The 26,170-nt window shown below is 43.5% G+C and overlaps 1 protein-coding gene across 4 annotated transcripts in view; it reads right to left on the bottom strand.

Annotated features, from left to right (window-relative positions):
• CBLB (Cbl proto-oncogene B) overlaps nt 1–26,170 on the bottom strand; it is a 143,536-nt gene that overhangs the window by 67,821 nt on the left and 49,545 nt on the right. For all 4 annotated transcript variants that reach the window (XM_060234552.1, XM_060234553.1, XM_060234554.1 and 1 more), the window contains exons 3-5: nt 18,024–18,170; nt 11,887–12,043; nt 10,626–10,747 (exon numbers count right to left, since the gene is read on the bottom strand). In XM_060234552.1, coding sequence (XP_060090535.1) covers nt 10,626–10,747; nt 11,887–12,043; nt 18,024–18,170 — 426 coding nt within the window. The remainder of the gene's footprint in view (nt 1–10,625; nt 10,748–11,886; nt 12,044–18,023; nt 18,171–26,170) is intronic.

Here is a 26,170-nt window from a genome sequence, read left to right as displayed (position 1 = left end):
TCAACCGTGTCGAACACAGCCAACAGGTCTAACAGCATCAGCACCGCCGAGCCGCCCCGATCCAGATATAAGATCAGTGGTGTCCTTAATAAAGCTGGGAATCTCAAAGACAAATAGTTTTAAATAAAAATCAATATATTTGTACAGTGGTTCACCACTGATCTTATATCTAAGGTGGGAGGGTTTGAACTAACGGTGAATACTGACTTGGTAACCATGGATGTACAGTCTTTGTACACCAATATACCTTTTGATGATTTGAGAGAGACTGCACAAAACTTTTTTGACCGTAGGGAAAGTCTGGACTTAGTTGATCTTGTAATTGAGAAAAATTATTTTTGTTTTGGTAACACCTTTTATATACAAAAAAGGGTGGGGCCATGAGATCTGCTTTCGCTCCATCCATTGCATGTTTATTTATGTCTGTTTTGGAATCCAATTATTATTGCAATCCTACATTCAACCCATTGAGAACATTTCCTTGTACTATCATTTTGTGGATGACGTCCTATTATTTGTAAAAGGCGAAGGCATGGCTGAAAGAGTGGCAGCAAGGATGAACTCTTGTCACACGAGTATTCAGTTATCTAATAATTGGGATAAAATATAGTAGTTTTCCTGGATACAGAGATTTTTAGAACTAGACACAATACAACAGCTCTTAAAAACCACAGGAAGCCCATAGCTAAGAATAGTTTTCTTCACTACCGTTCGTTTCATCCCTCCCATCTCCATAACAACCTCCCGTATGGTCAGTTTTTGCGGTTAAAGAGGAACAGCACATTAGAGAATGATTATCGTCTGGCTAGCTGGTCCTTGTCAGAACAGCTTACGGAACGTGGCTACCCGAAACGTGTAATAAAAAAAGCCAGAATGCGGCGGATACCATGGGAAGGGGCAATCGAGGTATAAATGAAAGGAGGACAAGAACAGGTTTATGTGGTCTTTGCAATATTCTTCACAGGCGCTCACTATAAAAAATATCATTAAGCACCACTGGAACATTGTTTCTGATCTTTCCAGTTGTGTAGCCCGCCCCCCCCCCATGGTGGGTTTCTGGACAACGAAGAACTTAGACAACATGTTAGTAAAAACGGACTTACCGATACGAACAGCGCCATCTGGTAGACCAATAGGACATTTTGCATGCGAGAGATATAAGGCATGCCAGTATTCTTTAAAGGTTTCTGAGTATATTGACCCATTTATACTGAAGTGAAATAGTCTTCTTTCACTTCCTGCTGGTCCCGATATGCTGTCTATATTTTAATATGTGAATGTTCCAGGCTATACATTGGATGCACAATAAGACCTGTAAAGTCTAGGATTTTGGAACAGAAACTGGATAGCTCTGGCTACAAAGGGGAGAACGCACATAAGACCTTATTACAAATGGAGGCCAGATGGATACACCGCCTCAATACTGTACAACCCAATGGTTTCAATGTGAATAATGATTATTCCTGTTTTTTATGCTCATGCAATGTAAGCTTTTTTCACGTTTCAGAATATTTATTCATTGTTATTAAACTTTGTTATGCTACCTTTAAGGAGATGATATGCAACACCTGTTGGTCTCTTTAAAAGTTTGTTGTTTGGAATGCATTTTTACGAGCTTCTGCCTTTTGGAAATTGAATATGTCTTAGTTTGACATCACTGATGTTTGTTTACAGGTAATCATGTATTTCTTGCTGTATATAGGATCTTGTTATTGTGCATGGAGTGTTGCATTTTATACAAACAGGATGGCTCTTGGATGAAGCTCATTTGCAAAATGTGGGATACGAAGTCGACCAACATGTAAAGGGAACACAGTACCTTTGGAGCCTTTGTTTTGGGAGATTGGATCAAGCACAGCTTTTGGAACTGACTGAGTTTGAATTTCCAGGGGAAGCTTTTTTGAATGGACTCTTTGCATTCTCTTTAGAACCTTCTTGAAATTCAATGTGTAATCCATCCCCTCATAGAAACTTCCTGTATGTTTGTGGTATCTTTATAATTTGGATACTGTACTCACTTATTAATTGTTCATTTATTTCTGTGTACACAGTGGTTTTGCTTTGGTTCAATCTTACTGTGCAGCCACTTTGTTTCCTTTTCCCTCACCTGGAGATTGACAACAGTAGTTCCCTGGGAGAAAATGGCTGGTGGCATCAAGGCACCCGGAGGGTGCTGCCAGGCCTAGGGTAGCCAACCTCCAGATGGATCCTGAAGAACTGAAGTACAGAGAACACATCTCTCTCCCCATCCTGGAGAAAATCACTGCTTTGGAGCGTGGACTGTATACAGTTCTATTCACCTGGGGCCTCTTTCTCTGCTGACCAACAGCCTTTTTTTGCCTAGCAATAGCTTTTGGACAGCACTTTCCAGGCAGCAGAAAACACTACAAGCAGGGCCAGGCCTCTCTGGCTATTTCTGCAGCCTTTGGAAGTTGAGTGTGCGAAGAGGACTTTCATGAGGCCGCAGTAGCTCTGCAGCCCCTTCTGAGGCCAGCTGACTGAGGGAAGACTGCTTCTGGCAGTTTGTTCAACATTTCTGGGCCTGAGTACCTACCTGAGGGACCGTTTCTCCCCGTACGAGCCCCAGAGAGCACTGAGGTCAGTAGGGAAAAACAGATTGACCATCCCTGGGCCAAAAGAAGTTAGGCTTCAGAATACCCGCACACGGGCCTTTTCGACCGCGGCCCCATACTTTTGGAATCAGCTCCCAGAGGAGGTGCGGGCCCTGCGGAACCTTGATCAGTTCCGCAGGACCTGCAAGACCACCCTCTTCAAACTGGCGTTCATGAATGGCTGAACTATAAGTGTATAATAAAGGAAACATCAAAATGGTTTGGTTTAGAGATCGGCCATTCACCCTCCCTGATGTACATGTGTTCATTTGTGGTTTTGGTCTCTTGTTTACTTGCACATTACTATTTACTACTGTGTAACCAGAACCAGGCACGAATGTTCCGGGTTTTTACTGTTTGGCATGAAAGGCAAACGTGTTTGTGTGTGAAAGGAGAACTTTCTATGTAAAAAAAAAAAGGGAGGGACGGTGGCTCAGTGGTAGAGCATCTGCTTGGGAAGCAGAAGGTCCCAGGTTCAATCCCTGGCATCTCCAAAAAAGGGTCCAGGCAAATAGGTGTGGGAAAACCTCAGCTTGAGACCCTGGAGAGCCACTGCCAGTCTGAGAAGACAATACTGACTTTGATGGACCAAGGGTCTGATTCAGTATAAGGCAGCTTCATATGTTCATATGTTCATACTAACTGACAGGCATAGCGTCAAATAATAATGTTACTGTCAGACCTAATACTGTTAGATTTAGTAATGTTTTTAATTAAGTATTGATTGGTTTTAAGATTAATTCATTATTTTATTATTGTATTACTTATTGGATGTTGTTAGCCGCCCTGAGCCTGCTTGGTGGGGGAGGGCGGGATACAAATAAAATTTTACTTACTTACTTACTATGTAGAGGCAGGGAAGTATGCCAATGGGAGGCCAAAAACATTGACTGACATGTGATGGGCCAATAGTTTATTCCAGAAATATTAGCCAATGGCCATCCTCGATTTGGCCATGGATAAGAAAATTATCACTATAGATGGTCCTATTACGTTGGTCACTGTAGCATACAAGAGAATTTCAGAAGGTGGGGGGGTCAGCTTGTGTTTCACAGATGATAACAAAGCTTTAACTGTGTGGATCATGAAAAACTATGGTTGGTTTTTAAAGAAACTGATGTACCACAATATCTGATTGATTGAATGGCACCTGGATAAGAGGCTACATTTAGGAATATGGAAAACAGAATTGTTTCCAATTGATAAAAGTGTCAGACAAGAATGTGAATTCTCTCCATATCTGTTAAATCTAGCAACAGAACACATCATAAGACAAACTGCATTAAATTTAAATAAAAGCAGAGCGGATACTGGTGGAAGGAACTTTTAACAATTTGAGATATGCAGATGATACATTACTAGCAGAAAACAGTGAAGAATCAAGAAATCAGAAACAGATTGAGACTGGGAAGGGCAACCATGAACGAGCTAGAAAAAACGCTTACGTGTAGGGATGTGTTCTGGCAATCAAGATCAAGGTAATTCATACTATATTACTTCCCATTACTATGTATGAGTGTGAAAGTGGACAGGAAAGGAAGTTGGCAGGAAAGTGGACAAGAAAGAAGTTGAAATGTGGTGTTGGGGAGAGCCAAAAAGACAAATAAGTGGGTAGCAGAACAAATCAGGCCTGAACTCTTCCTAGAAGCTAAAACGGAAGATTGGTATCACTTACCGTGAAGCTTCCTTCTCGGTGGACTGGCAGTGGGTCGGTCCGACTATTGGGTATAGGCTCCTCCTCCTCGTCACAGGGTCGGGTGCTCCAATCGATCCGGAGGGGGAGTGGCCTATACCACCCAGGACGCGCCAGTTGTATCCAAGCCGCATCCCCCCAATAATAAAAATTTTCACCACCTCCCCATTCACGTACAGAGACGAATAAATGAGAAGATTAGTTTATTACAGTTCAACACACCATACAAATGGCAGATTGAAAGAAAGTCACTGTTAAGCAAAGCAAAGGTAACATCCTCCCCACAGGGAAAGCACCATTGCTCCAGGATCCATCTCCAAAACTCAGGAAGCCGCTCAACCTTTAACGGGCGGGCCGGACCGACCCACTGCCAGTCCACCGAGAAGGAAGCTTCACAGTAAGTGATACCAATCTTCCGTTCTCCGGTGGTCTGGACAGTGGGTCGGTCCGACTACTGGGACGTAACAAAGCTGAACATCCCCGGGCGGGACCGGCTTCCCTGTTTAGAGTGCATGCTGCAGCACACGCCTCCCAAAGGCCGCCTCCGCTGAAGCCCATTTATCCACTTTATAGTGCCTGGTAAAGGTATGTACCGATTTCCAAGTCGCTGCCTTACACACAGCTTCTAAGGACGGAAAGGACCGGTACACAGCTGATGTTGCAGCACCCCTTAGAGAATGGGCCGTGATCCCATCTGGAGGGGTTTGACCTTGGGCCTTGTAAGCCAAAACAATACACTCCCGTAGCCACCTGCTAAGGGAGGAAGTGGAGACCTGTCGTCCCTGCGACTACTTGCTAAATGAAACAAACAATGCATTAGACTTCCTCCAGTCTTTTGTGCGATCAATGTAAAAACTAAGTGCCCTCCTAACGTCTAAACAGTGCAGCTCCCTTTCCTTGGGAGACTGGGAGTTGGGACAAAAATTTGGAAGAACCAACTCCTGGGACCTATGAAAGACAGAATTAACTTTAGAAATGAAAGATGGGTCTGGCCTCATCACCACCCTTTCATTATGGAAAACACAAAGCTCCTAGTCGACCGACAGGGCCCTTAACTCAGACACTCTCCGTGCTGTAGTGATACCCACTAGAAAAATTGTTTTTTAGAGTCAGTTCCTTCAGTCCACAGGAAGCCATAGGTTCGAAGGGACGCCCACACAACGCAGTTAGTACTATATTCAACTTCCACGAGGGGAATCTATGTACCTGTGGGGGCTTAAGGAGAGCAACACCCTTCAGGAACCGTTTAATGTGCGGATGCGCTGACAAGGACTTACGTCCCCGCACCCCCTGTATAGACGATATGGCCGCCACCTGACGCCGTAGCGTGCTGGTAGAAAGCCCCTTGTCTGCCCCTTCCTGAAGAAAACCTAGAATACCATTTACCTTCACCTTCATCGGATCCCACCCCCGTAAGGTAGGCCACGAAGCAAAAACCTTCCAGGTGGTATTGTATATCCTATTAGTGGAACACTTACGCGATGCTAACATAGTGTCCACCACTCTGGTGCTACAACCTAGTTCCTTGAGCTGTAACCGCTCAACTTCCAAACTGTCAATTGCAACATGTCTGGTTGAGGATGAGACATGCTGCCCTGTGTCAGAAGGTCGTCCCTGCCTGGCAGCCGCCAAGGAGGCTGAATAGACAACCTCAGGAGCTCCTGGAACCATGACCGTCTCGGCCAGAAGGGAGCCACCAACACCATCTCCGCCTTTAGTTCTACCACCCTCTGTAACACCCTGGGTAATAGAGGAAGGGGCGGGAAGGCCTACACTAGTCCCGTCGGCCATGCAGCGCTGAGGGCATCAGTTCCTTCTGCCCTTGTGTCTCTGACCTTGGCCAAGACCCTGTCCACTTGGCAACTTTCTGCCGTGGCAAACAAGTCCACCGACACAGGTCCGTACCTGTCCACTATTAGACGGAAGGTGTCCCTGTGTAACATCCACTCTGTTTGGTCCAGCCAGCGTCTGCTGAGCCAATCCGGTAGCAGATTGTCCTTCCCTGGAACATGCACCGCTTTGATTGACAGGAGATTGACTTCGGCCCACTCGAAGAGAACCTTCGCCTCGGCATGAAGTGATTTCACCCTGGTTCCTCCCTGTCGATTAACATATGTTTTGGCGGTTGAGTTGTCCGTTTTCACCAAGACATGGTGACCCCTCAGAACTGCCTGCAACCCTAACCGGATCGTCCTGAGTTCCAGGAAGTTGATACTGCGCTTCATCTCGTGAGGCTCCCACTGACCCTGGATCATTTGATCCTGTGAGCCCTCCAACCCCATAAACTGGCATCTGTAGTCATGCAAACCCTCTGAGGTTCGCGAAGCGGGTAACCTGGACTGAAAAGACCCGGGTTCAACCACCACTGTAACTGGGACGTCACCTCTAACGGTAGTGTCACCAGTTTGGGAATTTTGTTCCTTATAATCTCCTGAAAAGACCACAGAAAAAATTGTAGGGGATGAGTGTGGAATCTGGCCCAAGACAGTAGATCCTGAAAGGATACCATCATCCCTAAGACTTGTGCTAACTTCATGACTGGCACCTTCGGTTACTGTAACACCCCTTGCAAAAAGAGGCAAAACTTCTCCCGTCTCTCTGGGGTTAAGAAGACTCTGTCCACCTTTGTATTTATTTCCTCTCCCAGATGCACTAGTATCTGAGAGGGAAGCAGATTGCTCTTCTCTAGGTTCACCACGAAGCCGTGAGAGCGCAACATGGTCACTGTCTGCTGCATGCCCTCCAGGCATTGCTGGTGGGACCCTGCCTTCACCAGAATGTGGTCCAGGGAAGGAAATAGGGCCACACCCCGCAATCTCAGCTCCGCCACCAGGGTCACCAGAATTTTTGTGAATACCCGGGGCGCAGACTTCAGACCAAACGGCAGGGCTCGATATTGAAAATGCTTCCCCCCGTAGGAGAAACGCAGAAAACTTCTGTGTGATTCCCGAATGGGAACATGCAAGTAGGCCTCTGACAGATCCAAGGAAGCCAGAAAAACCTGAGGCTGAATGGCTAGCAATACTGACCGTAGTGTCTCCATCTTGAAATGTTTTGTCAGGATGAACTTGTTGAGCCATTTCAGATCCAGAATGGTTCTGAACTCCCCGTTCTTTTTGGGAACTAAAAATATCACCAAATAGACCCCCAAACCCTGTTGAAGTACCGGGACGGCCTCCACTGCCCCTATATTCACCAAGTGCTGAATGGCCGACAACATTGCTCTGTGAGCAGATAAATCTTTTTTTCCGGGGAACCCCTCGAAAATGGTTGGGGGGAAGAGAGTGGAATTCCAAGGCGTAACCTTGTTCCACTACTTCTAGAACCCACTTGTCCTGAATTGACTGATTCCAAATGTCTGTGAAAAGGGAAGGACGACCCCCTATTTTGTTTGTCGGCTGGTGAGAGGCATAGTCACTGGGATCCTCCTTTCTTGGAGGGATTTTTGGAACCCTGATCTGCCTTCCCAGAGTAGTATGGTTTGGGATCACGCCCCTTCTGCTGCCACTTGCCTCTGAAGGGACGAAAGGAACCTGGTCTGGATGGTTTCTTCGAATCTCGAAAGGAAGGAAAGGACTTCCCCTGTTTCGACTCTTTACTCTTGGAAGGTAAAACCTTCTTTTTATCCTTGTTCTCAATGAGGTATCTATCTAGACCCTCCCCGAACAACAAGGCTCCTTTAAAAGGCACCGCTGCCACCCTGGCTTGGGCTGCAGTGTCTACCTCCCAATTACGCAACCAAATGTTGCGTCTGGCAGCTACCCCACATGCCATGGCCCTGGCCGCCAGTTGCATAGTGTCTAATGAACTATCTGCCACGAAGGCAGCGGATAAAGCAATCTTTTTTAACTCGTCCTTGAACTCCTTAGGAGCTCCACTGTCTGCTGCTGCCAAGTTATTAGACCACGTGCACATTGCTCTGGCAAACAATGAAGACGTAGTGGCTGCCTTGATGGCCCAAGATGTCGCTTCAAACTCTTTGCGTAAGGCCTGCTCAACCCTCCTATCGCATGGATCCCTGGGTAAACCATCTGCGTCCATAGGAAGGACCGAATTGGAAATCAGGCTAGTTACAGGGTCATCCACTGTTGGTAACTTTAATCTCTTAGTAGCCTGTGGAATAAGCAAATAAAGTTTGGAGAGAACCTGATGGTTTGCTTTAGGCTTAGTCGGACGTTCCCATTCCGCTTTGACTAAGGCAAAAAAGGCCGCAGGCAAAGGAACCCCTGTCTGAGCACTGCTCAATTTTGGCATCATCTCCCCTGAACCTGTGGGGAGATCAGGATCCAACTCCTCATTTTCTTTAGGAGTGGGTACAAAGTTGAGGGTCCTCAGTACTTTGGGAAGCAATTTTGAATAGTATTCAGAAGGAAAGAGCCTAGATTGAACAGTGTCAGTCTGCTCCTCCTTGTCTGACAGTTCACCCTCCTCCTTATCTGACTGCTCAGAGTTTTCTGATTCCTCAGCTGAGCTCAAGAGGGGGGAATCCAAACCCAAAGGAGGCTTGATCTTAGAGCGTCCTTCCATAGTGTCACTGGGACTAGTATCTCTGCCCCTTTTCCCTCCATCCTTCTTTTTTGGTTGTAGGGAAGCAGGGGAGTCCAGCTGCTGACGAAGGTCCTGTCCCAACTCTTTTAGCAGCTCTTTCTTAAGCCAAAGGACTAAATTTGACTTGGCATCCTCTCCTGTGAGGTCAAGATTCTGAGCCTCCTGTTGAGGAGTCAGAGCCCCAGACAGAAGAGGTAGATCACATTCGCTGTGTGAGTTGCTGTGAGAGCTAGTCGCCATTTTGTAGCTTCTCACGTCCCTATAAGGGAAGGAAAGGCAAAAGCAACTAAAAAAGAAGCGGGAAAAGGCTCACAATGGAAGACAGAATGTCTCCGTTGCACCCTCTATTGGGCCTTTTGGTATCTTGCCTTCCAGTCAGGAACAAACCCCCTCAGAGGCCTCTCTCTCTCACTCCTTTGCCAAGCCTATACGACTAGGCAGTCCGAAGGAGAGACAACGCGGGCAGCCTGGAGACCCATCTGAAGCCCTGTGGACTCGCGCGCAGCCCTGTTGCTGTAGGGCGGCTTACCGTGCTGCCTCTGCGCTTGCCGCCTCTCTTTCCTTCCGGCTTGGTTCCAATCGCGACTGCAAGGGAACGAAGCGCTGAGGGCGTCTGCCGTTCGCTCAAGGTCTACTCGTGAGTAGACCCTGCAGACTGCCGCCACCGGTGTTGTTGGGACCGATCCCAACGCTTCCGGTCTGTTTTGTTTCAGTAATCCGGATCTTCTGCGCTTCTCAGCAAGCGCCTGGAGAAAAACCATCCTGCCTCGTGCAGGGCCGGGAGAAGAACTGGCGCGTCCTGGGTGGTATAGGCCACTCCCCCTCCGGATCGATTGGAGCACCCGACCCTGTGACGAGGAGGAGGAGCCTATACCCAGTAGTCGGACCGACCCACTGTCCAGACCACCGGAGAATGACTAAACTGCAGTTATTGTATTTTGGTCACATGAGAAGACAAGAGTCACTAATGCTTGGAAAACTTGAAGGCAGCAGAAAAAGAGAGGAAGACCAAACGTGAGATGGATTGACTCAACCAAGGAAGCCATGGCCCTTAGTCTGTGAAATTTAAGCAAGGATTTTAACAATAGGATAGATGTTAATTCATAGGGTCACTGTAAGCTAGAAGTGATGTGACAGCACTTCAAACACACACACGCAATGATCCTGTTGAAATGGTGAAGAAGACAGGAGAGTTTTTACAGAAACAAAAGGCAACAGAATAAAGAAAGAAGGCCAAGATGAAATACAGACATTACAGTAAGGCACAGATTGAAGCACCTGTGAAAATCAAGAGGTTGATAGGTAAATTCAGTGGTTTTACAGTCATAACATACAAGGATCACAAATCCTTTAAAAATTGTTTAACACTGAAGGCTCTTCAAGAAGGCTTCAAAATCTGTTGGAGACAGATCCATATTTACATCTCATTACAAGCATGTCTCAGATTTACCAGGAATATCATGGACACTGTTCTTCTAGCATGTCTGGGAAACTCACAAAAATGTATCAAGTAAAATGTAGTTCACCAGATGTGCCTAGTTATCCACTGGGCATCTGACACATTACATGCTTCCAAAATTGCATTGAGTATGAAACAACTTTTCACTGCACATAAGGGACAGTAAACTAGATAGAAATATTATAAAATACCCAGTTTATAAGACTTCAGTCTTCCTACCCAATGTGTACAGAATCATGAATGAAAACATGAAGTTTAACAGCACACACAACACATGGGCTCTCTGAAATAAAGGACAGCTGAAATGAATTACCTTCCTGGTTTGGTGCTGTATTTCTGTAATCTTGCTTTAACTTCATCATAAGTCAGAAACGCCATATATCCAGGATGCGTCACAGCTAAGAAATTCCAGTTCCTTAATATTGAGCCCCAAGGCTAAATTCAAAGTACAAAAAAAATACACTTTTGTTTCACCCTTACTCAATAGAGCAGTTCTAAAGTCCACTCAGAAGTAAACCCCACTTTATTCCATGGGGCTTACCCCCAGGAAAGTGTTATTAGAATTGCAGCCAAAGTATCCCAAGCAAGCTTCATGGCTGAGTAAGAACCTGAAATCAGATTTTTCCTAACTTTAGCATTTCAGCCATCACACTAAGCTGGTGGGTGCGTGTGTGTGTGTGTGTGTGTGTGTGTGTATAAATATATATAAATATGAATCTTCAGAATTTTAAAATGTTTTGCTCTTAGTATACACACAATATAAGCAAATGTCAAGTCCATTCCTCAAGAAAATTTCACCAATTTTTTGCAGTATGGAGTGCAGCACAAGAAAGAGATGAGAAGAAATGAAGAATTCTGGATTACCAGTAAACTGAAGGAAGAAAACAAGTTGGCTACATTGACTACCTTGCAATGTATTTTTTAAAAAATCAGAAATTTCCAAAATTCTAACTAATCTTTTTTTTTCTGCTTTACAACACAGAAGTGTGAGAAACAGGTCCAATTCTACTTTTCCCAAAGGGAGCCAATGGGAGTTGCCAGAATGTTGGGGGAGATTGACAGCTGAAGACAGCTAGGCAGTTAGAGAAGGGAGAGAGCAGTCAGTCTGGAAAAAAGGAGGATCCTGGGCCCAGTGATCTGTTCCAAAGTTTGTAAATCCTCCCCCACAACCATTCCTTACAACCCCAGGAAAACGGATTCCCAGTATCACAGGATCTTCACAGAGTTACAGCCTGACAGGTCAGGGAAATGCAGGGCAGAGGCATAATGGGGATATATGACTCTTAATTAATATGGCTCCACCAAAAGAAAAAGCAAGAAATGGTAATTTTGTCCTCTTCCATCTTTTCAGTGCAGTTCACTGACCAGCATGGCTGTGCACAAGAGTCTTGTGATTCTATGAAGTACCTTTCCCAAGGACATGTTAAGCCAATGGCCTTCACTCATATAATATCAAGCCCTGATTTTCACTCTTCGTAAGGCAGCTTAAAATGAATCCAAGATTTTTCACTACAAGCTTCCCCTCAATGAAACTTAAGGCAGCATTCAATATTGAATTAGTCAGAATACTTTACCTGAAATAATCTTGTAAAGATGTCAAATTCAAATATGGAAATGTAGTCATTGCAAGTTAAATCAATAGTAGATTTCAATGCCATTGCTTCCAAGCCAGAACTAATCTGATGAACCTCATGCAAACACTGCCGGAACACTTTCCAAGGCACTATGGTTCTGTGGTAAGAAAATAAATAATGGATTCCAAAGGATTTCAAAACGGGATTGTTTTCATGAAACGAATGATAAATGAACTTTCTTCAACCTTTTGACATCCAGTTCCATCATATTAAAATACACTGTACGACCTTCATCTAATATTTTTGACATCTCTGATGTCTGTGCTAGAAACTGGAATGCATAAAAGTTTCAAGTGTTAACCATTCATGCCTGTAGAAGTTCTGTGTATCTTATACTAGTCTAAGTTATGAAGAAGTGGGGGAAAAGATGCCATCCTTCTTCAAGAAGCTCTTAATAGAAAACACAGCAGCAAAAAAAGTTAAAGGAATTAATATAGAGAACCATGCCAAAAGAAGCTGAAATTCATTACTGTCCAATGCTTTTTTTAAAAAAAACTAACAGCGTAATCATTCTTCATACAATAATTTCAGAATACAGTAGAACAACCTATAATTATTAACTGTGGTCTTTCCATGTGCTCTATCAATATTAGATACATTTTAAACATGGAAGTTACATTATATTTTGTCAAAATACTTCCTCTTATATTTTATTTATTTATTTAATTTCTATCGCGCCTTCTCCATGAGCAGGCTCAGGGTGGGTTACTACATAGGAAACTGGTAACAGTAACTACATTAAAATTCCAAAGACATCAGTTAAAATCACAAAACAGCAATACGGTGGTATATTAAAAAAAATTCCAGAATCCCAGTTTGGATTCAACTATTAATAATCTGACTCATGGGTTTCCAATTTGCATAGCTCTCTGCTAGCACTGATGAAAGCAGAACAGTTTTATGGTGGTTTAAGCAGGCAGTTTGGGCAGGAGGGTCAGGAAGTCAGCAGTCTTAGCGGGAAGCCTGGTGGAATAGCTCCATTTTGCAGGCCCTGCAGAATTATAACAAGGAAGGTCATTGGAAAGTCATTCCACCATGTTGGGACCAGGGTCAAAAACACCTCGTCCCTTGTTGAGGCAAGTTGGATGTCTTTTGGGCTGGGGAATTCCAGCAGATGTTGATCGGCTGATTACAAGGCCATTCAGGGTACATAAGAGAAGAGACAGTCCAGCAGGTATGTTGGTCCCTAGCTGTTCAGCGTCTTAAAGGCCAAAACAAAACAGTTCTGGAAATCTATTGGCGGCCAATGCAACTCACAAAGCACTGACTGAATGCTTGTCCATGGAGGCATCACAGACAGCAGGCATGTGCTGCATTCTGCACTAGCTACAGCTTCTTGATCAGGGAACAAGGGTAAGCCTGTGTAGAGCAAATCCCTCCTCCCAAAGCCCCAAGGTGACTCACAGCAAATGCCTACAAGGCACACACCTCATATAAATAAATAAAAAACAGAAACCTGAAACAGAAATTAACAGCCAGTAATGCAAATATCTTAGAAATACTGAAAAAGCCTTAGCCCCGGGGTGGCCAAACTGTGGCATACAAACTTTTTTTCTTAGCCATGACTTTAAAGGTACTGAATAAGAAATTTTTGGTTTAGACACACAATTCTTTATGATTTGGTCCTCAAAGAAAATAGGGAAGTCAGTATATTTCATAGAACGCTTGCTTATGCAGTCACAAATGTTCCCAGTTCATTGCATAGAACTAAGTTGTGTTTTAATAAAAACACTCTATTTGAGTACCAATATATTCACTTGGAAATATACTAAGAACCTCTCAATAAATTCTGGAAGTATTATGCTGTATTTGAAAGTCCTTCATTTGCTTATTTTTTCCTGCCTCAAGAAGTGTTGGTTGGGAGTTGAAAAGAAACCAGTTTTTTGAACTTGTCTTATCAAATCAAGGAATCCAGAATTTGACTATCTGAGCATCAGACATCCCTTATGCAATATCAACCAACTGCTTTGGAAAAGTTTTCCAAGTTTCAAAAACAGCTTGTCTAGTCACATGGGTTGGGACTACTGTTTGAAAAACTGAAGCCCACAGCTGCTTTGGGTACATGGAATCTCAGTACATATTACAATTTTCTAGGATGAAGCCAACTCCAAGTTTTCCATATATTTTATTTATTTATATTTTATTTGATTTATATCCTGCCCTATCCCACCGAAGCAGGCTCAGGGTGGCTATATTTCTATATTTAGAAAATACAGAATCCGGTCCCAATTTCTAATACTAATTTTCTAGTTAACAGTTTCTGTAGATTCTACAAGCTAGTGATGCTTAAACCAGTCTGAATAATGTTTTATTAAAAGAGCAATTTAAATTTAAAACAACACAAAGCGAGCAGTTGAACTGCTACATTTTGGCGTGTGTATGTTGGCATTTCTTCACAAATGTATAGCTAAAAATATGAAGTATGCTTCTCAGAGCTGAGAAGAGCTATAGTTCTTCCCTGCTGATATAATCTCAAAAGGATGATGGAAAATTCTTCTTGTTCTACAAGGCCAAACATTATTCAATTTAAATTAAAAACAACACAAAGCGAGCAGCTGAACTGCTACATTTTGGCGTGTGTATGTTGGTATTTCTTCACAAATGTACAGCTAAAAATATGAAGTATGCTTCTCATAGCTGAGAAGAGCTACATAGCACGTGTATGGAGATTTTTTTTTTCTGTCACTCTTGTATGTAGATTTTTTTTTCTGTTACTCTTTATAAAAGGAAACTGGATGGCTCCAAATAAAGGTTCAATTTAGAAAAATAAATATTAATAGTTTAAAAATTCCAGTGTAAATAAATAAAATAAATATTAATAGTTTAAAAATTCCAGTGTTAAAACATTCTCCTTTCTCTGTCTTAATGCCTTTCCATTTGTATCCTTTGCATTTCTCTACTAAACAGTAGCTGAACTAAAGTAGAAATCATTAAAATGTTAGAACTGGGAATAATTAAGTGATATGGAGTGCTACAATACATGTTATGAAAACACTTCTGGATTATATGTGCATTTTGCAACTCCTCTGCCATCACTACAATATTTGTAAACAACTATAACTGCTGAGTACACCCTGTACAGTTCCATGTTTCCATTTTGTATGAACTTCAGCAAGATATTAACTATCTTTCCTTTTATTTTAAATACGATGGTAAATTAAGGATAAAGCAGCCTCAATATTTCAACGGAACTTCGAAACACATTTGCAATACAGCTAGATGCAGAAGTGCTGCCTATTCAGATTAACATATTCTTGTCTTATATTGTCTTTTGCCTTGTTCTATTCCTAGCTTGTTTATTACTTCAACATTTTTTTGAAAGGTTGCTTTTTATGTTATTCTCAAATTGGGGTGTGTGCGTGTGTATACACACACACTCCTGCTTTCAAGAAATGCTACTTATATATATATAAAGTAGCATTCCTTGAAAACAGGGACAAACCTGGTCTACTTCCAGAACTCAGGAACCACAATGAAATCACATAGTACACATAGCAGAGCACATTACAGTAATTGAACCTGAATATGTTCATGAGACATTCCTTTGGGGAGGGGAGCATGAGCTCCTCCTATTCTTCATCTGCAGCAGAAGAGTTGTCCATGCATAAAGTGTGATGTGAGAGTGCCTATGTTAACAGGAATGAAAGCTGGACTATGCAGTAATCCTATGCAAACTTACCTGGGAGTAAACGTCTATTAGCCTACACTCAGAGGGTTGCCTTCAAAGGCTGCAGTCTTCAAAGAAAGCAATTAAGGGCAGTGAGGTGTTCCCATGTTCAGGAAAATAGCTTCATTGGAAAAAAGGTACACCAAGCAGTTGAACGCAAGCAAGGTGTGTGATATTTATGTAACTAACATCTAACTGTGTGGAGGTTCTAAAGCCATGGAAAGATAGCCAAAGAGTGATAGACCATGAGGTGACCTGAACTTGAGACATGGCTACTCATCCTCATGTACAGAGCTGCAAGCTCCTTGAATTGGGGGAATATGCAGAGAACCTGTTCTATTTTATTTCCCTTCGGCTTTCCACACAAATTCCAGAGCTACTGCCTCTGTGAAAAAAACAGAAGTTGTGTGCTTGTGTAAGTAATTTTGCCATCAGAACAAAGGTGATTGATGGTAGGAATGTGTCAGTCTTTCTGGTTCTTTTAAGTAGTAGAAGGAGCAATGAGAATCTTCAAAGCATTCTCAAATTCTTGGCAGTCACTGGGCAAACTAGGACCTGACAGTGTGCTTAGGGAGCTGGCTAGCCAAGCTGTGTTTCTATTTCAAGACACACTAACCAGGTGTGTCTGCAGTCAGGGAACAAGCCATGAATAAGCTAAGATGTCCATGTTCATACATCATGTTAAGACCAAACATAATTAATAAATCAACTTCAAACTGGTTTTAGATATTGATTAGAGTTCAGGAGAAAGTTGCATCCATACTATAAGCAATTAATCACCAATATATCTATTTCTATTCTGAAGAGATAGTGCAGGGCATAAAATAGTGTGGAGTAGTTATTAGTATTTCAATTACTAAAATAGGAAGTTTCTGCAAATCACTCTCTCCTGTTTAAGAATGTATTCTACAGCAACATACAGATGAATGTTTGGGAATGGAAGCAACAGTTTGTGAATAAGTGTCCCTACATCATGTGATAATGCATCGTGGGTAAATGCATCAGTCTGCACAGTCAAAAGCATTTATGCAGGACTCTATTGTGAAATGCACAATGACATTCTGACACCCACATCAGTATTCTGAGGCTATTTTTAGTGAACTTAATTGTTTTACTTGGGTTTTTTTATTATAATTTTGCACATATTTAGAAGATCAAAAGGTAGTTGCCATCCACCCTAATTAGGGCCACGCTATAAGTAACATTATACTTAACAGCAATGTTGACCCCAGTGTGTAAATTTTTTGGAAAAAAAAATCTGGAAAGGGGGGGGCAAACCAGTGAAAAGGTGTCCACCAACCTGACAGTAAATAAAAATCAGCTTTCTATTCCACTCTGCTCTGAAAAACCAAAATCACTTCTATTAATTTACACATGTAAAGCTCATTTCAGACGGACAGCTTCACAACACTCAAGAAAACGATACTACTGGCCTAGCTTACACATACCACAGAATAAGGTGGTAATGAGGTAGGCTGAAATAGTAGACTGTATCACTACAGAGTCTAGATAAGAAAGTACATTTTTTTTTCAAATTTTCCCACATCCATAATTCCTTACAAGCAGAATACTTACACAGCATGTGAAGGGGCTAGACTAGATCTTCACTTCTTAATGTACTAACTTTTTCATCTGCAGATTTTTTTTTAATGAAGTGAATGCTGACTCACAAAATTATGATGGAATAAACATTGTTAGTCACTGCTTCATTCAACATTTAAAAAGGTGTCTCTCCCTACCTGCATTCAGAAGTAGTAGACTTCATTCTACCACATCATTCTGCTTTATATGCATAGCGCAGGCTTAACTTGCATGGAACACCAAGACAGAGCTAGATGGAAACATGGAAAGTATGCAGTATGCGCAGACCTCCCATTCCCTATAATACCCCCTTGCACAGCTTGTACACATGGATATACATTCATGTTGGTGGGGATAAAAAGGGGGAAAACAGAACACCGGTGGAACCCTGAAGTCAGAGATCTTGTGCCCAGGGTTCAGTTGGATCTAACATTTTATTTCTAGATAGAGTCACTTTCAGAAAAGCCATTTTACGTTTCTCAATGATTTGACAATATCTAAAAGTATTATTGTCAGCACTGTCTTCATCTTGATAAACTGAAGACATTGCCAGAACTAATGATTTTAGAAACTGTTAACTCTGTTCATTGAGGTAGTTAATAGAAAAGTTTGTGATTATGCATAAAAGACTGCCTATGGCTTTTACTCAAGCACCACTCATTTCTCATGGCCCTGTCCTAAAATGTCCAGTTGCCATAATATTTTAACAATGGAAACATTGCCAGACATCCATTGAAAATGTGAAATTGAAAGCAATTCACATAATCACTGGCACACAATTTTGTCCTATCTGTAATGACAGACTCCATGACAGCAAAATGATACTTACTTATCTCCAAAGAACTTCTTCCAAAATTCTGCAGCATCAGCTTTTGTAATACGAAAGTTGTCACCCTGGAACTGCCCATTAGGGAAGATTGCCTTGATTTCTGCAAGCATGTGACTGAAGATGAGGGAAAGTTTTGTGAGATTTCGCCTGTAAATAAAATAAGGAGAAAATACTGAAGGTGTTTCAAAAAGAAGTCTGTTTTTAAATTAAAGGAAACTGAGACTTGAAATTCAAAAACCCAGTACACAAAAAAGCATAAAATTTTAATAACTTAATAGTACACATCTCATAGGGTATTTATTCAATGATGATTTAGGAACAAGTTGCTCATCACATTTTACTCAGCTCATGGACTAATGCAGAATCACCCTATTTCTCCATGTGAAGCATAAAAGGACGTTCAATGCACATTTTTGTAGGTGAAGAGAACAGTCAGGACACAGCTAATATTTGTGTCCTTTTTCCACTGCCTACTTCCTTCTTCTTGTTTTATCTTCTGCTAATAAAATCTAAACTTCTGACATGGTGTACATCTGTCAGTTAGCCTATTAGTTGCTATTTTAGTCTGCTCTACCTTTTTTAAGGCAATTCAGCTATTTGAGAATGTGTCCTTATTTTCTGAGCCAATATAATGGAAAGGTCTTGGCTTTAGTGGTTTTAGTCAGTTTATAGATTATTAATGTGTAATTCCCTAAGTAACAAATTATCTTCTGCACATGCACAGTGTTAAAGGACTTCTGCCACATTACCAAATGCAGGAGTCCCCAACCGCTGGGCCATGGACCAGTACTAGTCTGTGACCTCCTAACAACCGGGCCATGGAGCGAGGCAGAGCAGCCCTGGACTAAAGAGCCTCGCTCCAAGGTTCCCTCCCTTTGCAAGTGAGGCAGCCTTGGAGTTAAGCCACATCACCTATTTTGTCCGCCCAGGTCTCAGGCCGCTAGAAGGGGCAGCATTGCCGTGATCTTAGCCAACCCCTCATTTATAGACCTCTTCTGATCACCTGATCAGCAGGGATCTAAGAAGAAGACGACTGCAGATTTATACCCTGCCCTTTTCAATGAATCACATACTCAGAGCTGCTTACTATCTCCTATATCTTCTCCCCCCACAACAGACACCCTGTGAGGTGGGTGGGGCTGAGAGGGCTCTCACAGCAGCTGCCCTTTCAAGGACAACTCCTAAGATAGCTATGGCTAACCCAAGGCCATTCCAGCAGCTGTAAGTGGAGGAGTGAGGAATCAAACCGGTTCTCCCAGATAAGAGTCCGCACATGTAACCACTACACCAAACTGGCTCTCAATGGGAGAGGAAGGCAGAAACAGCCCCAGTCTCCCCGCCATTTAAAAACCCCCATGGCACCCTGGTGCCACACTCCCCACATACACTGGTCCATGGAAAAATTGACTTCCACAAAACCAGTTCCTGATGCCAAAAAGGTTGGGGGCCACTAACCTAGTGTATAAGAAGAACTTAACTATTTCCATTATGTTGACAAAGGAAATTGTTTTTACTCAACTGCTGGAACTGGACAACCCATTGTTTGTCTGAATAAGCTGTTTTATAATATTTTTTTCTCTTTCAGAACTATTTGATCACACCTTTTAAGCTTCCAATAGTTACTTGTAGGTTACAATCTGAACCACATTATTCATCAGAAATTTCATGACAGCTACTCTGGCTTCTGACAGCTATAAGGATGTCCACAAAGTGGGAAGTGGCCTCTAAATGTCAGAAGATGACAGAAAGAAGCTGGAACTAACGTGGAGAAGCAAATGAGGCTTCAATGTTGGGCCAGTGCAGGTATTTCATCCTCAGCCTGCTTTCCTGCTGATCAGAGAGGCCTGAAAGGAAACTTAACCAACACTTAGTAAGGCAATGCAGCAAGAAGGGGCAGGGCTGTCACTGCAAGGGGTCCCAATGGGTCTGTTCCCAACCCTTCCCCAAAGGCCAGCCTTTGAGGAAAGGCTGGGGAAGGCTGCTGAGCATGGGCAGACTGGCAAGGGTCTTTAAAAGCCAGGAAGTGCCAGGCCTTCGTTCCTAAAGAGGAAATGAAGAAAACTGGAGAGCAGGAAGAGGACAAGGGTGTCTTTCAAAACCATTCCCCTTTCAACTATGAGGAAAGGCAGGGTCTTGATCCTTCCTCCTGCCAGAATGATTACTTGTCAGCAGTGTTGTTAGTACAGTATTATTTATTTATTTTTAGTTTTCATAAGACCACTTTGTAGAGTATTCCTCCCAGAAATGAATAGGATGCCATTTTATAATGAAAAGCTACCATTCCCTATATTATATATGGAAAAAGCTACAGAATTAGTGATAAATTATGGGTTGCTCATAAATATATTACTCCTTACAAAACCCAGCCAGCTCTTCCAATTTTTTTAACCGTTTCCACTTCAGCACTAAGAAGATGTGATCCAATGCTGCAAAGTATCATACTGGGAAGTCTGTAACTTGGGCTCTGTTATTCAATGCAACATACAGCAACAAACATAAATGTTGTCTTGTTGTGTATGCAGACCAAAGTGAAGGCTTATTTGGGTGTTCCTGCTGGGCTCATTGGAGCCATAAGGACTGAGCTTGGGAACTCGGGAACAATGGGCAGCAGGATCCAAATCCCTGCTGCCCTGCTCCAATCACGACCCCCCTGCTGGTTTGAATAAACCTTGAGTTGTATATAGTTGGCCTTGTGGGCCCAGTTATCCAGTCTTAGAGTTAGCCTATATTATGGGCCCAGTTAGCCTATATCATGCTGTATCTAATAAAGAGCTATGATCACTACCACCTCGCCTCTTCATTGCGTTGAACCCACGATATTATAATATAAATATTTTCAACTGAAAGCACCACTGACATCAACAAATAATTAAGTGTTTTATCTGAAACATCCTTAATACCAGGTTGGGATTCCGGCTAGGAAGTGCTTTTTACTGTTTTTTCATGGGGGAAACTCTTGAAGCATATATGTAATCAAAGCATAGCCTCTAGTTGAAACAAAATACACCAGAACTTCCTTGAACCTTCTATATGATTTAGCAAAATCAGACACCTATAGTCAGTAATTCCAACTGCTATTTTTAAAGATGATCAGGAGCCATATGATTAGCTACAACAGAGAACACATCATGGTTACCCAGATATAAGCTATATTCAGTGCTACTGCATTACAAAATGAGTTGTATTAAAAGACAAATCACCAACACTAGCATAAGGTAATTATGGCCTTCCCCCCCCCCCAATACCTCGTAACACATAATACAGCTACATCACACAGCTGAGCAAGTGTGATAGCCTCAGCCACAGCTATGTAACTTATTTTACAATATGAGGGACCACAGCCAATCAAGTACTCAATTCTGCAAACAAGTGACCTGCATGAACAGTATACACAGGAGCAATAACCTCATATTTCCTTATCCCAGTTCACAAACTAGGGAGTCACAGCTGGTGATTTCTTTAATTTTAGGAAATGATGACAGGTGCATGAGGCAGAGCTCTTCCAACATAATAGTGCTCATAAGGGGTATGGGAAGCACACAGACACTGTATTTTTCAGATTTGGGTACATTGAACTGAAAAATATCAGTATTGCCTGATATTCCTGAATTTCAATACCAGTATGGTATTTGAATTCAGAAAGTATTTGGGATTGCCAATTTTATTTATTTATTTAGCTTCATTATACCCTATGGAGACCGTTATAGTCAATGGTCCGCAGAGAGTATAATGGAGAAATCAATCTAGGGGTATCTAGAGCTCTGTATTTGTTTGTTCGTTTGTTTAAGATAAGAGGCACCAAATTTGCAGAATAGCTGCTGGTGCCTCTCCTCAAAAAAACCTCCCAAGTTTCAAGAAGACGGGAGGAGCGAATGCAATAAGGTGCCCCCATCCTTCATTGTGTCCAATAAAGGGGGAATGGCATTTAAAGATGATGTGGTCCCTTTAAATGCCTTCACCAATCTTTGGCATCATGCAGAAGGTGTTTAAAAGGACTGTAATCCCCTTGAACACCCGCTAACAGGCGGCCCCAAAAATCACAAATATTTTCAGGATTTTTCAGGCTTGGCTGTGTCAGATAAATACCCTCACTGATATCTGGCTGAAAACATATTCTCAAAATACTATAAGGTATTTTTGAAGTTCTTTTTGGCTTAGATAAATTGAATGCACACCCCTAGTGCTCATATAAGTGGACAGCTCATGTGATACCTTTTTGCAATGCAGAGTGCTAACTGATAGTACAGTCAAACCCTCTGGTAAAAGTGCTTATTCCAAATTATTAGTAGCAGCTTTTTCTAATTCAGACAAGCCACCAAGGATGAAATTGAGTCATGATTTAAAAAACACAAAACAAAAAGAACCCTGTTTAAAGGAAATCAGGGCAAGGCAGAAGCACAAACAAGTGCACACTTATCAGCACACAGTAAAGAAGAGAAATGCTTCATCCTGACACAGCAGAGTAATGATGAGGTCATAGCTCTTACTCCTTTTCTGTAAAGTTCTACAATTAAGTAGGAACAATCAATAAGTTTGAACTAGTCACAGGTAGATCTTTTTAGCTTAAGTGAGATAGCTGCCACTGAGAACTGCCAAACTTACTCACTGATTGCTCATTTCCCAATTTGTTTTGTATGATTTATGATTTTGTATGATGGGGGGAGGGGTGGGCTCCCTCTTGGGTATCCTGCCCCCCCAGGGAAAGTGTATGCGCAATACATAGCCTCTCCTTCCCGGTGTAGTGAACGCCGTGTGGTCACTGTCCGGCTATGCCTGGCAGATGGTCACTGCAATGGCCTCTCCTGCATTACTGCATCCGTGGCAACACCTTCCCGCTGGTCCCCCCCCCCGTTTCTCACAGAGTTTGCCACGTCATGGTGCGACCGAATGTCCGGCGGTATAACCGGATGGACAGGCTGGGCTCACCAACCTCGCCAGACAAGAGAAGGAAAACTCTAACATCAAACCCGGGCAGATAGAGCTCGTTAATGTAACACCTACCACCTGGAGGACTCGCTGCCGGCGTCCCGGCTTACTGGGCCATGGCAGATGACCCCAAGGTGAAAGGGTGGAGCCAGTACTGCGCACACTGTGCTTCACCTAAAAATTCCTCTGCGCAGGCCTGAAGGGCATATCCACATCCACAACCCACAACACACCAAGTCCGGCAGCGATGAGCAAGGGGCGAAATGGCAGGTGGAAGATGCCACTGGAAGCCGCAGTCCCGATCCTGCATGTAGGCGGTTCAGGGTATTAGTCGCCTGATGCTGACCCGGAGACGAAAGCATCTTTCGGCAGCACCCTGAATGACCAAGCAGCCTTATCTAGGGACAGCACTGCTTGCTCCACACGGAGAGGGGCCTAGAAAAGGTGGCCTAAACAAAGCTCGTCTCCCCCACCTCAGTTGGCTAGCCGCGGTCAACGGGCATTCTTACTTGCGGTCAAAAAATAACAAAGAAAAGGCATGCACCTGCCTCACAAAGCGTGCAAAGACTTAAGCTTGCGTGTTGGAACATCAGAACCATGCTTAACACAGTAGACAGTGGTTGCTCTGAACGACGCTCTGCTCTAGTTGGCCACGAACTTCTCAGGTTGAATATTGACATAGCAGCTCTCAGTGAGGTCCGTTTCCCTGAGGAAGGTAGTCTTCAAGAACATGGTGCTGGCTATACCTTCTACTGGTCGGGTAAGTCAAAGGCTGAGAGCCGCCTTTCTGGCGTTGGCTTCATGGTCAGGAACTCCATTGCCTCCGAACTCAAAAACCTGCCAACAGGCCACTCAGATCGCATCATGTCCATGCGCCTCCCACTTCAAAACAAGCAGCATGCAACACTCTTCAGTGTGTATGCCCCAACCCTTCAAGCAGATCCTGCAGAAAAGAACAAGTTCTATGCTGATCTACGCAACCTCGTACGGAAGACCCCTACAGAGGACAAGGTGATCATCCTTGGCGACTTCAATGCCAGAGTAGGTAAAGACTCGGAAGCCTGGAAAGGAGTACTTGGCAAACATGGCATTGGCAACTGCAATGATAACGGGCGCCTCCTGCTAGAATTCTGCACGGAGCACCAGCTCACCATCACCAACACTATCTTTCAGCAGAAGAACAGCCTGAAGACACCCACGGTCCAAGCACTGGCACCTTATCGACTACATTCTGGTGCGCCAGAGAGACCTTCGAGATGTCTTACACACCCGAGTAATGCCCAGTGCAGAATGTCATACGGATCATCGTCTTGTACGCTGCAATCTCCGTCTTCACTTTAAACCCACACCCAGGAGAGGAGGTATCCCTCAGAGGAAGCTTCAGGTTGGCAGCCTTCAGTCAGCCGAAGTTAAAGCTGCCTTCCAGGCAAAACTCCAGTCAAGAATTGAGGACCCCAGTTGCCCCACAGACCCTTCTCCAGAAGCACTCTGGGAACACCTAAAAACTACCATCCTGTTGACCTCTGAAGAAGTCCTCGGGTTCTCTACAAAGAAGAACAAGGACTGGTTTGACGAGAACAATCAAGAGATCCAAGAATTACTAGCGAAAAAGAGATCTGCCTACCAAGCACATCTTGCTCAGCCCTCCTGTCCCGGAAAAAAAGCAATCTTTCGCGCTGCATGTAGCAACCTTCAGCGCAAGCTTCGAGACATTCAGAACGAGTGGTGGACCAAGCTTGCAGAGAGAACCCAGCTGTGTGCAGACACTGGTGATTTAAGAGGGTTCTACGAAGCCCTGAAGGCAGTATATGGCCCATCATATCAGGCTCAGAGTCCCTTGTGTAGTGCAGACGGCCAAGTGCTCCTCACAGACAAGGCATCCATACTGAACCGGTGGTCGAAGTATTTTCAGGCTCTCTTCAGTGCCAACCGCGTAGTTCAAGATTCAACAATCCACCTCACCCCACTTCAACCAGTGAAAACAGAGTTGGATGAGATCCCCACCCTAGAAGAGACTGTTAAAGCCATCAAGCAACTGAAAAGTGGCAAGGCGGCGGGAGATGATGGAAGCCCACCAGAGATCTGGAAGCATGGGGGCACAGTACTACATAGCACACTTCACAAAGTACTTGTCACCTGCTGGGAACAAGGCAAACTACCACAGGACTTTCGCGATGCAATCATCATCACTCTACACAAGAACAAAGGAGAAAAGTCAGACTGCTCCAACTACCGGGGGATAACCCTGCTCTCCATCGCAGGCAAAATCCTTGCCAGAATACTCCTGAACAGACTGGTGCCCACCATTGCAGAAGAACTCCTCCCAGAGAGCCATGCGGCTTCAGAGCTAACAGGAGCACCACCGACATGGTATTTGTTCTCAGGCAGCTCCAAGAGAAATGCAGGGAACAGAACAAGGGTCTATATGTGACTTTTGTCGACCTTACCAAAGCTTTCGATACCGTTAGCAGGAAAGGCCTGTGGCAAATCTTGGAACGTTTAGGATGTCCCCCAAGGTTCCTCAGCATGATCATCCAGCTACATGAAGACCAGCGAGGCCAAGTCAGACACTGCAATGACCACTCGGAGCCCTTCCCAATAGGCACAGGTGTAAAGCAAGGCTGCGTTCTCGCGCCAACTCTCTTTACGATCTTCTTTAGCATGATGCTTCAAAGAGCCGCAGTAGATCTAGATGATGACGATGGTGTCTACATCTGCTATCGCACCGATGGCAGCCTGTTCAACCTGAGGCGACTAAAGGCTCACTCCAAGACAATGGAAAAACTCATCCGAGAGCTACTATTTGCTGATGATGCTGCACTCGTCTCCCACTCGGTATCAGCTCTGCAGCATATGACGTCCTGCTTTGCAGAGGCTGCCAAGCTATTCGGCCTAGAGGTTAGTCTGAAGAAGACAGAGGTTCTCCACCAGCCTGCACCCCAGGAAGATTATCACCCTCCCTGCATCACTGTGGGTGAATCAGTACTGAAGACAGTCCAGCAGTTCAGCTACCTGGGGTGCATCATCTCCTCAGATGCCAAGATCGACAAGGAGATTGACAACAGGCTGGCAAAGGCAAACCGTGCATTTGGCAGACTGCACAAAAGAGTGTGGAGCAACAAGCATCTGAAAAAAGGCACAAAGATCAATGTTTACAAAGCGGTTGTGATGACAACCCTCATTTACGGCTCTGAATCGTGGGTTTTATACCGTCATCACCT

This window comes from Heteronotia binoei, chromosome 3 (assembly GCF_032191835.1).
Source record: "Heteronotia binoei isolate CCM8104 ecotype False Entrance Well chromosome 3, APGP_CSIRO_Hbin_v1, whole genome shotgun sequence".
Classification (NCBI taxonomy): Eukaryota; Metazoa; Chordata; class Lepidosauria; order Squamata; family Gekkonidae; genus Heteronotia; species Heteronotia binoei.
The sequence above is the reverse complement of the archived record's forward strand: the minus strand, read 5'-3'. Positions and strand labels throughout refer to the sequence as shown.